Source organism: Myotis daubentonii, chromosome 17 (genome assembly GCF_963259705.1).
Source record: "Myotis daubentonii chromosome 17, mMyoDau2.1, whole genome shotgun sequence".
Taxonomy (NCBI): domain Eukaryota; kingdom Metazoa; phylum Chordata; class Mammalia; order Chiroptera; family Vespertilionidae; genus Myotis; species Myotis daubentonii.
In genome coordinates, this window is record NC_081856.1 from 1,341,886 (window position 1) to 1,357,385 (window position 15,500).

The 15,500-nt window shown below is 42.8% G+C and overlaps 1 protein-coding gene across 1 annotated transcript; it reads right to left on the reverse strand.

The window, feature by feature from the left end:
- Positions 1–4: 4 nt before the first annotated feature.
- On the reverse strand, positions 5–15,401 carry OSGIN2 (oxidative stress induced growth inhibitor family member 2). The gene is made up of 6 exons (XM_059672960.1): positions 15,164–15,401; positions 12,862–13,016; positions 8,396–8,532; positions 7,660–7,851; positions 3,939–4,030; positions 5–1,090 (listed from the first exon to the last, which is right to left on the reverse strand). Exons 1-6 carry the CDS (start codon positions 15,205–15,207, stop codon positions 61–63), a joined length of 1,650 nt encoding a protein of 549 aa, XP_059528943.1. The 5' UTR covers positions 15,208–15,401; the 3' UTR covers positions 5–60.
- Between the last annotated feature and the right edge of the window lie 99 nt (positions 15,402–15,500).

A 15,500-nucleotide genomic window follows, 5' to 3' on the forward strand; every position in this document is an offset into this window, starting at 1 on the left:
GGCAAAAAGTTAAAAATCTTTAATGGTGAACTATTCATATAAATTACTTGTAAACCTGCTTCAAGCTACCCCATCTCCTCCTCCTCTTTCAACAAATAAGTGCTTTTTCTTCTGTCTTGTTGCTAAACAGTGTGTAACACCCAGTGCCCCTCCCTTTAAAAATCGAACAAAATTATCTCCAACTAAAGGACCCAATGCAAAAAGGTGGGCTTCTTGAACACACTCGTAGGTGTATGCATCTATGGCCACAGGATTACCCTTACAAGTGATCGGGTGGCCTGAGTCATGGCCCAGGTAACAGCCGTGCTCTTTCAGAAAAGACAGATTGGGATGAGAACCTATCAGCACCACTGCTGCAGAAAGTTTAAATATTTTCTTCAATCCAGAGACACTCTGAAGGATGCACTTCATGTCCGACTTAAAGGAAAGCACATGGTGCTCAGGAAAGCTGGTGTAATCAGATAAAAGATCCGAGTCTGCAGAATATGACTGCGTACACATCATGTGATAGACCTTATGGTATTCCGGATACAGCTTTTTAGGAAGCTGCTTGAAAATTAAACTTGGATCAGTTACTCGTCTGCGAAATACATGAATCACAGGGATGTTGTTGTTGTAAGCACACAGCACTGCATCAGCTGCAGTGAGCCCAGAGCCTACAATTAACACTGGGTCCACTTGGCCACGCAACTTTCCCTTGCTTACAGCCGCTCCAAATTCAGGCAGTGAATGAAACACAAAAGGAAAATCTTCCCCTTCAACCTCCAGACGGGCAGGAGAGTCCAACGTTCCCGTTGCCAGAACTACATTCTCGGCAAAGAGGCCGAAGGGAACATGGGAGCCATCTGCTACGCGCTGATAGCCCCGGATCTCCCAGTTCCTCTTGATAAACTTGGGCTTCTCCATCTGCGGACGCTGCGCCGGGATAGCTGCATCCTGACCGCCGTCCTCCTCCCGGTCTCTGTAGAGTCTGGACACAGAGGTAATGTAAGTGTTCTCTCTGAAGTTCTTCTGAAGACCCATGACTTTCACATAGTGTTTATAGTAGCGAGCTACTTCCTCTGGCATCACGCGATCCCCTTTCGGGTTCCTGGAGAAGGAGAAGGAGAACATCCTATGAGAACAGGACTCTGGTTCTGTGGTTACGTTTTCATCAGGAAGCTGTGACTGTTTCAGCTACACAGGACCCTAACCCAGGGGTGGGCAAACTTTTTGACTCGAGGGCCACAATGGGTTCTTAAACTGGACCGGAGGCCGGAACAAAAGCATGGATGGAGTGTTTGTGTGAACTAATATAAATTCAAAGTAAACATCATTACATAAAAGGGTACGGTCTTTTTTTTTTTTTAGTTTTATTCAATTCAAACGGGCCGGATCCGGCGGGCCGTAGTTTGCCCACGGCTGCCCTAACCCCTTACAAAGAAAGCAAGCTTTTAGTTAAAAAGAGGAAGCCTCCTGAGGGTAGAGACTAGGTAATGCATCCTGCTCCTCCATTGTATCTTTTCAGATTAGCTGCCTAAAATGTGGATATGTGATCACTAGACTCCTTTACAGTCTGTGTTACAATTGTAATCTAAATTCAGTTTATAGCTCTACTATTTAGTCTTTGTTCTAAGTCAGCAATTTTCAACTGGTGTGACCCCCAAATTTTTAAAATATGCAGTTCCTGACTATTTGATCAGGGCACTAACCTCTTACCTTAGCTTGTCAAATAAAAAATAAAATAAAATAAAATAAAATAAAATAATAAAATAAAATAAAATAAAATAAAATAAATAAAATAAAATAAAAAAATAAATAAAATAAAATAAATAAAATAAAATAAAATAAAATAAAATAAAATAAAATAAAAGGCCAAAACCGGTTTGGCTCAGGGGATAGAGCGTCAGCCTGCGGACTGAGAGGTCCCGGGTTCGATTCTGGTCAAGGGCATGTACCTGGGTTGCAGGCACATCCCCGGTAGGGGATGTGCAAGAGGCAGCTGATGGATGTTTCTCTCTCATCGATGTTTCTAACTCTCTCTATGTCTCTCCCTTCCTCTCTGTGAAAAATCAATAAAATATATTTAAAAAAATAAGTAAATAAAAATAAATAAAAAAATGACAGCACCCAACACCACAATAGCCAGTTGATGTGAATGAATCAAAATTATACCCTTTTTTCAGATCAGCAAAACATATTTTTGGTGTGCCATAGAATTTTGGTAATTAGTTTATGTGTGTCATGAGATAAAAAGGGTTGAAAGTCACTGCTGTAAGTACAGACTAACTTATTTAATTACAATTGTTGAGATAGTACAGGTCTAACTGTAATACATAGATATACTTGTTAAAGATAATATATACCACTCTGACACAATTTTTAGTAAGGTGCTTTCTATTTTCCTAATGACCAAAAATAAGATCAGTCTTCTATAAATAAAATTAGCTTACATCTAAGTAAATAATAGGACATTTCTGTGGTTTTTTACTCAGAAAGATATATAAATAAAATATTTTAATGAAAAAGTACATTAGTACATCTTTCATTTTCCACTTGAAATCTAAAGCAATGGGAATTAGCACCCCTAAAAACTGTGCCCCAATTAGAGATAAATAGCAGGAAAAACGAACCAAATCACTTCACATAATTCATTATAACTTGTTTTTGGAAAAAGTTAATAGAAAGTTTTCTTCTTAAAGTTTAATGATTATAATATTTAAGATTTAAAGTGTATTAACCTTTGATATTTACAGAAACCCTATGTAGTAGTAGTTACTATTATCTCCATTTTACAAGCCAGGAAATTGGCAGCTAATTTGTGTGACCAGGGTTACATCAGAAGTTAGAAAGTCAATCTAGAGAGACAATCTCTAGAGATTTAAGAGTCTTCCTTCTTTTAACACGATGCAAAGGCAGGAACTAAAGGTGATAGTAATTCTGTACTCAATAATCCCCACTTCAGGACAAGCACTCTGGTATAGAGTCATAAAGCTCCTTTCTTACCCACATCACAAAGCGAAGAATGTTGAGCAGTTTTATTTACTGACCTATGAAAATCAGGAACTTGTACAACTTGCCTGATTTTGCAACTTTACATGTCAAATCCATATACAATTCTTTTTTAAAAACCCAAAAGGAATATCTGATAAGTTTAATTTCAATTACACATGCTGGTCTAAATTTGCTCTCCTTACATCTTGTCAAAAGGAGGATAATTTCTGTGGATTAACATGGATTCTATGAAGCAGGAAGTCAAGCATTCAAATGGTACAGCCCTGTTCTAACAAAAGTTCAGTAACTTCCTGCTTTCATTTACAGGAATGAAATGTTTTTGTGAGCAATCAAACTATATAGATTCTCTGCATTAGTAATTCCTATTTAATATTACTATCCTTGAAAACAATAGGGCTTTTCAATTTTTCTTTTTAAATTTTAGGTTCTTTCCCCCAAAATACACTTGTATTCTTCCAAGTTGAGATTTCTTCTCAGTTACTCAGTTAATATTTCCTACTAAAAATTTACCTCTATATCTAAGTAGCCAATCACACCATCGATTCTAGTTTATTCCATCACTCTAAACGATTAATCATATGCACTCCTCTAGTTTGAACGTCAAACACTTTAGGTATGTACACATGAACTGTGTACATGAATTTATATATCCACTCATAAAATAAGTGACTGAGTGTGGAAAGGATATGTGGGAAGATGAGAAAGGAAACCGTGGTTTAACAGGATAGGATAAACCCATGCTCAGCAGAGCAGTCGGAACCCAGCCTATAGACAAGCCCCTCCTGACCTCCAGGGAGGGGAACAGCTCAGAATCCCTGCTACAGAGACTTCTGACGAGAGACACAGACATCTGTATGATTCATCTAAGACAGGTCACAGGTGCCCTGAAATTTGCCGACACTCTTCCCATTGCAACCAAAGAATGGTAATAGTTTGATCTTTACCTTCGTTTGCTAGTTACCCAGTCTTTAAATTTAAGTCCAGGGAGCTCCATCCAATTTCCAAAGCTGATTGTCAACATGGAGCCTTCCATATTCTATTTGGATAAAAAATGTGCAATCAAAAAACACGTTTAGGTAACATGGGGTTTTTGTGTGTGTGTTTTTTTAACCAAACCCATCTATAAACTTTAGAACTCAAAGGAGTCCTAAATGGTTATATAAATTACCTCTCAAAGTTTATTCCAATAAACTTTCAAATAATACTTTCATCATTTGGTAGTATCTATCTATATACTTCTTTCATATAGTTATACATTTACAGAACAAATTTACAATATTAGCTGGTACCTACACAATATTAATAGTTTTGGCCTATAATCAACATGATAATTCAGATGTAGATATTTTAGTGAAACAAATGGATATTTTCACCTTTTAAACAAAAGGAAAAGAGTTAATTTCCAACTATTATTTTTTAAAATGTTTTTATTAATTTCAGAGAGAGGAAGGGAGAGGGAGAGAGACAGAAGATGGAAACATCAATGATGAGAGAATCTTTGATTGGCTACCTCCTACATGCCCCCTTACTGGGGATCGAACCTGCAACCTGGGCATGTGTCCACTGGGAGTTGGACCGTGACTTCTGGTTCATGGGTTGACACTCAACCACTAAGCTATGCCAGCCTGGCAATTTCCACACTTTAGAGGTCTTTTTATTTTAATATTATTAATAATTTTTTTAATGGGCAGCACAACGGCCTCCCCCCATCAATTGTAATTATGAAGTCTAAGCTGGTTCGGCTACAGCAGCATCTCTTTCTAGAACGAGGAAACGCAGCAGTGGTGGCCTGATTAAGAACAAACTCACTGCTAATGCTGATGCCCCCTTTCGGGAAGTGAGCCCTCCCAGCTCCCGGGCCCATCTCAGTGTCCTCAATGACCTCTTTTACTAACTCTCTGAGACTATAGCTTTTTTTCCCCTTAACTCTCTCACCCGTGTCTATAGCCTGTATTGGCAATGGCCAACATTTACAGACGCTTGTTAAGTGCTAGGCCTTATGAAGCTAATTTGTGACACATCACCAAGGGAGAGAATGCAGCAAGCTGCCACTGCTTTGAGGCAGGTTGGGCCTGGGACTTGGATCAGAACCAAGATGGAAAACTAGGACCATCAGAAGGGGAGCTGTTAAGAATTTATTGTATGTCAGAAGTTATCTGCAGCTACATAATCATCTCATCTTGAACTGAAAAACCTAAAGCACTGTATTCTACTTTCTGTCAACAATCACTTCACTTTATTCCCACTGCACCAGTTCTTCCAGTTGGTTGCAAGACCTAGTCCCTTGATCTGTTCATTTTTCTCCCAATCAGCTTTTCTTTTTTTCCCTATGCAACCTGTATGCCATGACGCCTGCAGTCATGGAGACAGTATATCAAGGGGTGCAAACCTGACAGAAGCCCTGTAGGAGCATACAGAAAGAGGCTATTTCTTCAAGGACACAAGCAGAATTTACGGGACGCACTGTTAGAAAGGGAGACTATTCTAGGCAGAAGAAGCAAGCTATGTGACTGTTTAATAAAAAACTCACCAGGGTGCAGAAAAGAATTAACAGGCTCGGACTGCATTAGCCCTGCACATTACTAAGGAAGATCTGTTCAGAACTGGCCCTTGGTTGCCTCCTGAGAGACATCCTCTGACCCTTGGAATATTCCACCTGATGAGTGTTTTCTGCGTGCCAGAGCCTGGGCCATGCCGCACCAGTGGGCCATGCACATTTACCCTAACATGGGATTATGGTGAACCCCACTGTTGGCTCTGGGAGGCAGGGACCAGTCAGAGGCCAATCACATGGGAGCTGCTAGCTTGCATGGCTGAGCCCCCAAAAATTCCCTGGACACAAAGGCATGGATGAGCATCCTTAACTGGCTCCCACTTGATAAATTAAATGTAAACAACTTTTAGACATAACATTACACTAATATAGGAATACCAGAGACCCAGTGAACGAATTCGTGCACCAGTGGGGTCCCCAGGACTGGCCTGCATGATCAGGCCGAAACCAGCTCTCTGACATCCCCTGAGAGGTCCCGGATTGTGAGAAGGCGCAGGCCAGGCCAAGGGACCCCACCAGTGCACGATCAGGACTGGGGAGGGATGTGGGAGGTTGTCCAGCAGGGGAGGGACTGTGGGAAGGCTCCAGGGCGTGTCCGGCCTGTCTCGCTCAGTCCCGATCAGCCAGACCTCAGCAGCAAGCTAACCTACCAGTCAGAGTGTCTGCCCCCTGGTGGTCAGTTCACGTTATAGCGACTGGTCGACCGGTCAACTGTCTGCCCCCCTGGTGGTCAGTACACATCATAGTGAGTGGTTGAGCAGCCTTAGCATATCATTAGCATATTATGCTTTGATTGGTTGAACAGACGACCAGATACTTAGCATATTGGGTTTTTATTATATAGGAGGATCCAACTGAAGTCTGTACTTAAAATTTGATATGTTAAAATTTTCATGAAGTCTGTACTTCATAACATAGCAAATTTATTTAATATTTATACAACAAATGAGCATTCTCTACACACTAGATACTATACTGGCTGCTAAGGACAGAGTAAACCATAATTATTAGTTGCTGCCCCTAATGAAATGCACTGACCTTTAATGTTATCAGTTCTCTGGCTAAGCTTCTGCTATGGACTAAACTGTGCCACCTCCAAATTCCATGGGAAGCTCTAGCACCCAATGTGAAGATATTTGCAGGTGGGGAGGTGGGGCCTTTCAGAGGTCATTGGGCCTAAGATGAGATCACGGGGAGTGGAGGGGGGGCTCATGTCAGGATTAATGGCTTTATAGGAGGAAGACACATCATGCTGTCACCACCATGTGAGGACACAGCAAGAAAGCAGCTGTCTGCAAACCAGGAAACTGAGTACACTGGCACCTTGATCCTGGTCATCGCAGCTTCCAAACTGTGAGAAATAGTGTCTGTTTTTTAAGCCACCTGGTCTATGGTAGTTTGTTATAGCAGCACAAGCAAGCTAATACAAGTTTATTCTTTTACATTTTTCACTTAAGATCCTGAAGATATAAAGAATAATGGATATTGGTTATGAAATAGTGTGTGAAATTTTGTAAATTCTAAAATAAATAAGTAAAAGTACTTTGACTATGAAATGTCAAAATATTTTCTATATAAATCTTATAAAATGACTAGAGGTCCAGTGCATGAAATTCATGCACTGGGGTGGGGGGGGGGCTGTTACTCAGGCCGGCCTGCGACCTCTCGAGTCCAGGAGCCCTCGAGGGATGTCCGACTGCTGCAGAGGCGGGAGAGGCTCCTGCCACCACTACTTTGCTTGCCAGTCGTGAGCCCGGCTTCTAGCTCAGTGGCGCTTCCCCTGTGGGAGCGCACTGACCACCAGGGGGCAGCTCCTGCCTTGAGTGTCTGCCCCCTGGTGGTCAGTGCACATCATAATGACCGTTCAATTTGCATATTAGCTTTTTATAATACAGGATATAGAAAAAGTGCTTATTCTAAGTCTATAAGTAATAAAATTTGGCTTAACTTCTAGTAATTACCCACATCAAATTAAATAGGATTAAAACTCCAAATAAAAATTCAGTTAATATATATAACATTATATCATAATGTTTAAGAATCAAAATTGTCTTATTGATAAGATCTATATAATAGCTCATACTGAAATACTAAGAAAATTGTATACTCACATGCCAAGCTCCACCAGGTGGGCCTTTACCAAGAACTAAGTGAGGGATATAATGATGTTGTTCTAATTTCCAATGCAAAACAGATGGATAGTCATACCCAAAGTCAGCATCTGGATGAAGGAGTGTGTCAAACAGTACTGCAACTGGATTGGATGATCGGCCCTCAAGGCCCTCGGACAAGTATTCTAAGTCCTGAATGAATTTAAAAAAAAAGGGGGGGGGGGAGGGAGCAGATAGAGTTTGAAAAAAGAAAAACACAAACCACTGCTATCATAACAGAAGTGAAGGCCATCACTCTAACCCAGCATTTCCCAGAGAGTGGGCTGCACAACCCTGGTGTCCTTTGAGATCTTAACAGATTCTTTGGTCAAATATGGGAAAGGTTGGGTCTCAACATATCTAATCTGATCCTTTTACTGCAAAACTTGAAGATGACTTTAACATGCTAATATGCCTTAGTATGTCTACAGTGACACTGCAGTCATAAAAGGCAGCCCTTTCCAAACTCATTTGAGCATACAACACCTATTAAAACTTTATCAGGAAATCATTTGGGAAATTCTGTTCTTATCAAATCAGGAAAATAAATAAAAGCAAGCAGAATGTATTTACAAATCTAAGATTAAAATGATAGAAAGTGTTATTAGAAGAAAGGATTTTCAATTAAACACAATGCTTATATAAGCTGAACTAATCTTCTTTCAGTATAAAAAAATTAAAAGGATTGAAATAATACCTGATCAACAAGGGAAAGATGTCTTGCCTCTTGTAATTTACTCTGTAAGATTGTATTTGGATGTATTGCTTCTGATGATAAATATGGTCGGTAGCCTGATAACATGTAAGAAAGGCAGATCCCTGAGGGTCCATTTCCTATTTTTAAAAAAAGAGAAGGTGGAGAGGGTATGCCACACACCACACGCCTCTTCCTTGGCTTTCCTCCGCCTCCACACGTGGCTTCTTCCTCACCAATTCTGCCTTCTCTAAACCCTGAAAGCCAAGGAGTCGCAACACTCTGACTTTCGCCTTCACTCCTGGTTTTTGTGGGGAGTCTCCTCTACTCAAAGCTTCAACTCTCTATGCTACCGATTCCCAAAATTAGGTCTCTAGGCTGACCCCTTGCCCAAAAATACACTTCACATTTCCATATGCTGCTGCTTTACACCACCTGACAGGCCCACTAACAACTTAATCAAAATGCATTCAAAGCAAATCCATGGGTCCCTTCATTTAGGTGCCCTCTCCTCCTCCTCCACATATGGCACGCGCAAAACCCTAAGCCACTCAGCTTCTGGTTCTACACCCATTTTGTCATCTATATCCATTCGGTGGTCTTTGCTTTTCTCCCGTACTTTCAATCAGAAGGCAAGTCTCCCCCTGCTTCTCCTCCTCAAGTTCACCTGCTCCAAAACCATTCCACACTCAGGTGATTTTGGTAACACATGGTCTTCAGCATGTTGCTTCCTCCATTTTAAAGGCCTTAACTGCCTGTTGCTGACTACCCAGTATTCTCTACGTTCTAGTCTCAACCATCCTTCTAGTCCCATCACCTAATGCTGCCTTCCATATTTTTTTATATGCTTTAACTGAAACCAAACTGCATTTGTCCTTGAAATATTTCCATTTCCATAGTTCCCTTAGTCTGGGTTTGCTACCTCTCTATTATCTACATCCATCAAAAATTGAATCCCACTGGGACAGCTGCTAGCCATAGGGGAAAAAAAAACAAAAACCTATTCTTCACCTAATATTTTGTCCCAAATAAGCTCAAAGATGTAAATATGAAAAGTAAAATCATAAGAATATTAGTAAAGTGGGTGATACTTCTATTTATAATGCTGGAGTGGGAAGCCTTTAAGCGTGACATAGAACTCAAAAGACAGAGTAAAGTAAAGCTTTTGTCCTCATACAAATGATTAACAACTGACGAGTGGTGGGAATGAAGACCTGAGGAAAAGAGCTTATTTCCTTGAATCAAAAAGAGATGAAACTGAAGAAGAGAAGTCATGATAACATCAACAGCTATAGAAAAAGCATTTGACAAAACCCAACACCTATTCATGATAAAAAAAAACTCACAGCAAACTATAGAGAGGGGAATTTCCTCCAGTTGAAAAGGAATATCTACAAAAAGCCTACAGCTAACGCCATACTCAGTGGTGAGAAATTACGTGCTTTCCCTCTAAGATCAACAACAGGACAAGGATGTCTCTTTATACCATTCCTACTCAACACACATCTTGATGGAAGTCCTAGATAATGCTGTAAAGACAAGAAAAGGAAACTCTGTGGCCCAAGTCAAGTACCCGCCGAGTCCCACAGAATAACTGCTCTGTGCCTTGGGGATCAGGAGGAAAGAAAGAAGTTCCCTGTGTTCTGGAAGCTTTCAGGACGCTCCTGATACGGAAAAGGCCTGTGACATGCCCAGCAAGAACACAAGAGAGTGAAATGGAACAATTCCTAAACCTGGGTCACATCTCCTTCCTTGAGTAGCTTGTTAAAATACAGATGGCCAGCCCAGCTGGCATGGCTCATGGTTGAGTGTCGACCTAGGAACCAGGAGGTCACAGTTGATTCCCAGTCAGGGCACATACTGGGGTTGTGGCTCGAGCCCCAGTGTGGGGCATGCGGGATGCAGCCAATCAATGATTCTCTCTCATCACTGATGTTTCTATCTCTCTCTCCCTCTCCATTCCTCTCTGAAATCAATAAAAAATACAGATGGCCAAGCCGTGACCCCAGTGGTCCAGCTTCAGTGAGCTGGGGTGAGAGCCCAGACATCTGTGTGGTTAACCAGCTAAGGGGGGGGGGGGGGGGGCGGGGAGGACAAGAAAAGGAAATAAAAGGTATACAGATTGGGGAGGAAGAAATAAAACTCTCTTTGTTCACAACGCCATGATTATCTATATAGAAAATCCCAAAGAATTGAAAAAACCTCCTGGAACTAACAGGCAATTACAGCAAGGTTGCAAGATACAAAAAGAAGGCAGCTACTTTCCTATATATCAGCAATGACAAGCGGAATTTGAAATGCAATGCACAACACTGCTTATATTTGCACAGAGAAGAAAAATACTTGGATATAAGTATTCACTTAGAATAACACATTTAAGATCTATGTGAGCAAAACCACAGAACTGATGAAATTAAAGCATATCTAAACAGATGGAAGATAGTACATGCTTGTGAACAGTAAGACTAATCTTGTTAAGATGTCAGTTCTTCCCAACTTGAACTACAGATTTAATGAATCCAAATCAAAATCCCCAGCAAGTTACTCCGTGGATATGGCAAACTGATTCTAAAGTTGAAGTGTAAATGTGGAAAATCCAGAAGAGCCAGCACAATATTGAACAAAGTAAAGACTGAAACCATCCAACTTCAACTCTTACTGTAAAACTCGTCGACAACACAGTGTGGAAAAAAATAAAAGGACAAAATCAATGGAACACAATAGAGAACCCAGAGATCTTCACAAGGATAGTCAACTGATTTTTGACAAGAAAGCAAAGGCAATCCAATGGTGGTAAGTCTTTTCAATAAGTGGTACAAGAACAGGTGTACATCCACACATAAAGATATAAATCTGGCTATATTAACCTTACTAGAGGCCCAGTGCAGGAAATTCGTGCACAGGTAGGGTCCCTAGGCCTGGCTGGCGATCAGAGCCGATTGGGGCCTTCCGGCTGCTGGCCGGGTCCTCCCTTCCCTGGCTGCTGGTAGAGGGGCCTCAATGCTCTCAAAACAGATCACAGATGTAAACATAAGATGCAAAATAATAAAGCTTCTAGAAGATAACATAGGAGAAAATTTAGGTGACCTTTGGTTTTGGTGATGAATTTTAATGAATTTTTAAAAACTAAGCACAGTCTTACCAGGTGATCCAGCAATTACATTCCTTGTTTTTTACCCAAATGAGTTGAAAACTTAATGGCCATGCAAAAATCTGTATGTTTATAGCAGCTTTACTCATAATTGTCAAAAATTGGAAGCAATCAAGATGTCATTCAATTAGTGAATGGATAAGCAAATTGTGAAACATCCATACAACAGAAAACCCATACATACATTAAGGGAATTCGCTCTTTACTAGTATCTAGGCTCAGGTTGGTGGTGCTACTGCCAAGAGTAATGCATTAGGTTAAGCTACACTCATTGGCTAGCTGAGGCCAAACAGAAATAGATTGTTTGGGGGGAGTGAGGTGGGCAGGTACAGAGGAAGGTGGCTTTTCCTGACTCTCCTGTAGCCAAGCTAGAACAAGAAGCCAAGGTTCCTTGACTCCCAAGATATCAAGGATGGAAAGCAGGGTGGATGTAAGTTGGAAAATGGTACACAAGGTAAGATGCTCAAACCTCAGAGGGAAGGTAAGGGAAAGGTGGGGTAAGGGGGAGAGATCAACCAAGAGACTTGTATGCATGCCTATAAGCATAACCAATGGATGCAGACAACAGAGGGTGAGGGTGAGGGCAGGATTGCGGGGGTGGGGAGGCAATGGGGGGATAACCACACATTTGTAATACCTTAATCAATAAAAAGTAACAAAAACAAATTTTTAAAAAATGCTGGATGAGAAACAGTGCAGAAACGCCTTTATCCTCTGCCCGAGAGGGGAATCTGTATAGAACTATAGCGCTCCCTTCCTTCCTTCCTTCCTTCCTCCCCCGAGTTTCCCACATGCTGGACAGAGGAGAGGGCTTTTCTCCCTTTCCCACTGACTTTGAAACAAAATATAGGTTGTCTTCATTACCAGGACACTGTCATAAAATCACCACAACTGATAGTATCTAATGTAATAGAGGAATATGCAAATTAGCTAGGACACCGTAACAGCACGACCAATCTACAAGCGGCGGAGAACTACAGGAGGGCGGGGCAGGGGCGGAGAGCTACCAGCTGTAGTGGGCGGGGTGGCCAGCTGAGGCTGGCAGCAGCGAGCTACTCCCACACGGATTCTTACTAGTTTTAAAATAATAGAGTAATATCAATCCTTAATGAATGGATGCTGTGCTGCATTCTAACACAGGACCTCAATCAGGTAAACCATTTACTCTCTCCAAAGATTTGGTTATTGGTTGTTTTAAGATATTAAACCTAATAATACTTTTCAATAAAATCCTAAGAACTTGTAACTACGTAACTGTAAATGTATAAAAGTAGTAAGGATCATAACTAATTTTAAGAGATATAGTGCAATAACTTACCTATTACTACCACAGGCAAAGTCACTGATGAATCCTCAAGAAAAGAAGTTTCTTCAACTAAGGGCATCGCTTTCACTTTTCGCCCCAAATTATCACCAAAATACTGAACTAAGGAATTATAAATCTCTCCTTCGGTTTCAGTGTCACCATAGTTTCTTTTTAAAAACAAACATGGAACAAAAACAAGAGATACATAATTAATATAGCCTTTATTAAAATCTCTCTCTATTCAGATTTTACTTAGGCACCCAAAAAAATTCCAGTTCCATAAAAGGAGAAAATCCTTCTGATTAATGCTTTCAAATCAGTAGCTTTAGCTACATGTCAACCTACACCAATTTGAATGTCAGAAATCCTCAATAGCTGCCAATGTCTCTTTATAGGCCAGGCCTATAAGACAAGTCCCAAATAAGAAGCTGTCTTTAGGATGACCAACGACACAGGTTATATGGAGATTTTTAATTTTCTGAGATCCTGTAGGAGTGGGTAGTTTCTTTTTTTTACTTTTCTTTCATTAATAGAAAGTACATTAGAGGCAGTATATTTAAAACAAAAGTCACAACTAATATTTTAAGGAAAAGTTACTGTACCTATATTGTGCATTTTGATTAAAAAAAATAGGTTTATACATTTTTTTCTCAAAGACATACTGAAATATGGAAAGATCCTAATGCTGATTTCCAATCTACCTTCTTTCCCAATTGCCTTCCTAGAAACTATTTTTAGATTCTGACATACTCATGCAATAAACGGACTAATGTTAAACATCGTTTCATGTGCTTATTAGCCATTTATACATCTTCTTTGGAGAAAGTCAAATTCTTTGCCCACTTTCAAATTGGGTTCTCTTTTTATTGTTGAGCTTTAAAAATCCTTTATATAAGTCCCTTTTCAGATATATGATTTACAGATATTTTCTTCCATTCTGTGTATTGCCTATTCACTTCATGTTGTCTTTTTAATCACAAAAGTTTAACATTTTGATCAAGTCCAATTTATTTTTTCTTTTGTTGCTATGCATTTGGTGTCATATTTGAGAAACCAATACTTAATCCAAAGTCACAAAAATTTACTCCAATGCTCTCTTCTACAAGTTTTATAATTCTAGTTCTTACATTTAGGTTTTTCACTCATTTTGAGTTAGTTTCTGGATATGGTGTGAGGTAGGAGTCCAGCTTCATTATTTTGCTTGTGGATATCTGTCCTAGCACCATTTGTAGAAGACTCTTCTCCTTTGACTCACGATCCATGGAAAACCAAGTGGCCATAAGCATAAGGATTTACTTCTGGACTCTCAATTTTTGGCTGAGTTCTGTGCAATTCCATATACTTTTCTGGGGGGGAAAAGGGAGCTAGAATTTTGATAGGATTGCACTGACTTTGTAATCAATTGAGAAATACAGCCATCCTAAGCACAGCGTGGGGCAAAAATAGGTTTGCAGTTGTTTATATGGTAAATAACATAGTAAATAATACGCTTTGAGTGCTCCGACTGTACGCCTATTCTTGCCCCACCCGCCAGGAAGGCTCCCAATCCCCACCCGGAGTCCTCCTCGCTCAGCGGCTGCCCGGGTGGGGTGGGGTCCTCGGGACGGTCTGTGCTGGTTCCCTTCCTCTCGGTAAAGCGCCTCCCGCCCACTCCGGCGGGGGCAGGAGGGAAGCACCGGGGCTGCCGGGAGTCCGCCGGAGCCTGCGGGGCTGCGCCGGGGCGGCCGGGGGCAGTCTCGGGGATGGCTGTGGTTCTTGCTTTCATTCATCACCGGGGACGAGATTTCGGATTTAAAACCCTGTGGTAGCCCTCTTCATCCGAGCTCCGGCACCTCCACTGGTGCGCACCGTCCAGCGGTGGGACCCCGGACCGTTTCCCGTGGCCATCCCGGGCTTCGGTCCGGCAGGCGCGGCGCCGGCCCGGGGGGCACCCCGGGGGAGACGCGGGCCCCGCTCGCTCCGCGTCGGCCGCCCTGTCCCCCGAGTCCCGGCCTTCAGGACCCACGGCCTCGAGAGCGTCGGGGCCGCGGAGCCAGATCGCACCCCGAAAACTTAGTTCCTGCCGCCCTCGCTCAGGAACTGGGTTTATTCGGTGCTTTATGAGGAAATAAAACCATCCTGAGGGGGCGGGTCGCCACCCTCCCCTGAAACTTCGCAGCTGAGCGGCGCCGGCAGCCGGCCCGCGGGTGGCGCGCGTGACCGTGGCCCGGGCTGCGGGGCTGCGGGCAGAGGGAGGCCGCGGGGAGGCGCCGCCCGCCCGCCCGGCTCCCCGCCCGCCCCCACCCGCGTCCTCCCGCTCCCCGCGGGGAGTCACCTGAAATGCCCGGCCAGGGAGCAGCGACAGCACCACACGGGCATGGAGCGCGGGCCCCGCCGCCGCCGCCTCCCCGGCGGGGCCGCCCGGCGGGGTCGGGGGTCGAGGGTCGGGGGTCGGGGGTCGCGGTGCCCGGAAGCCACGGCGGAACGGCCGGCGAGGCTGGGCGCCGGGGGTCGGACGCAGCTTCCGCTCCCGCGCGGACCCGACGCCGAGGGGACGCTCCCGACGCCGCGGAGGGCGGAGCGGCGCCTCCTCGCAGGTGCGGGGCCCGCGATTGGCGCGGCCGGGCCGGGGGCGGAGCCTCGGGCGCTGAGGGGAGACAGGCCCCGCCCCC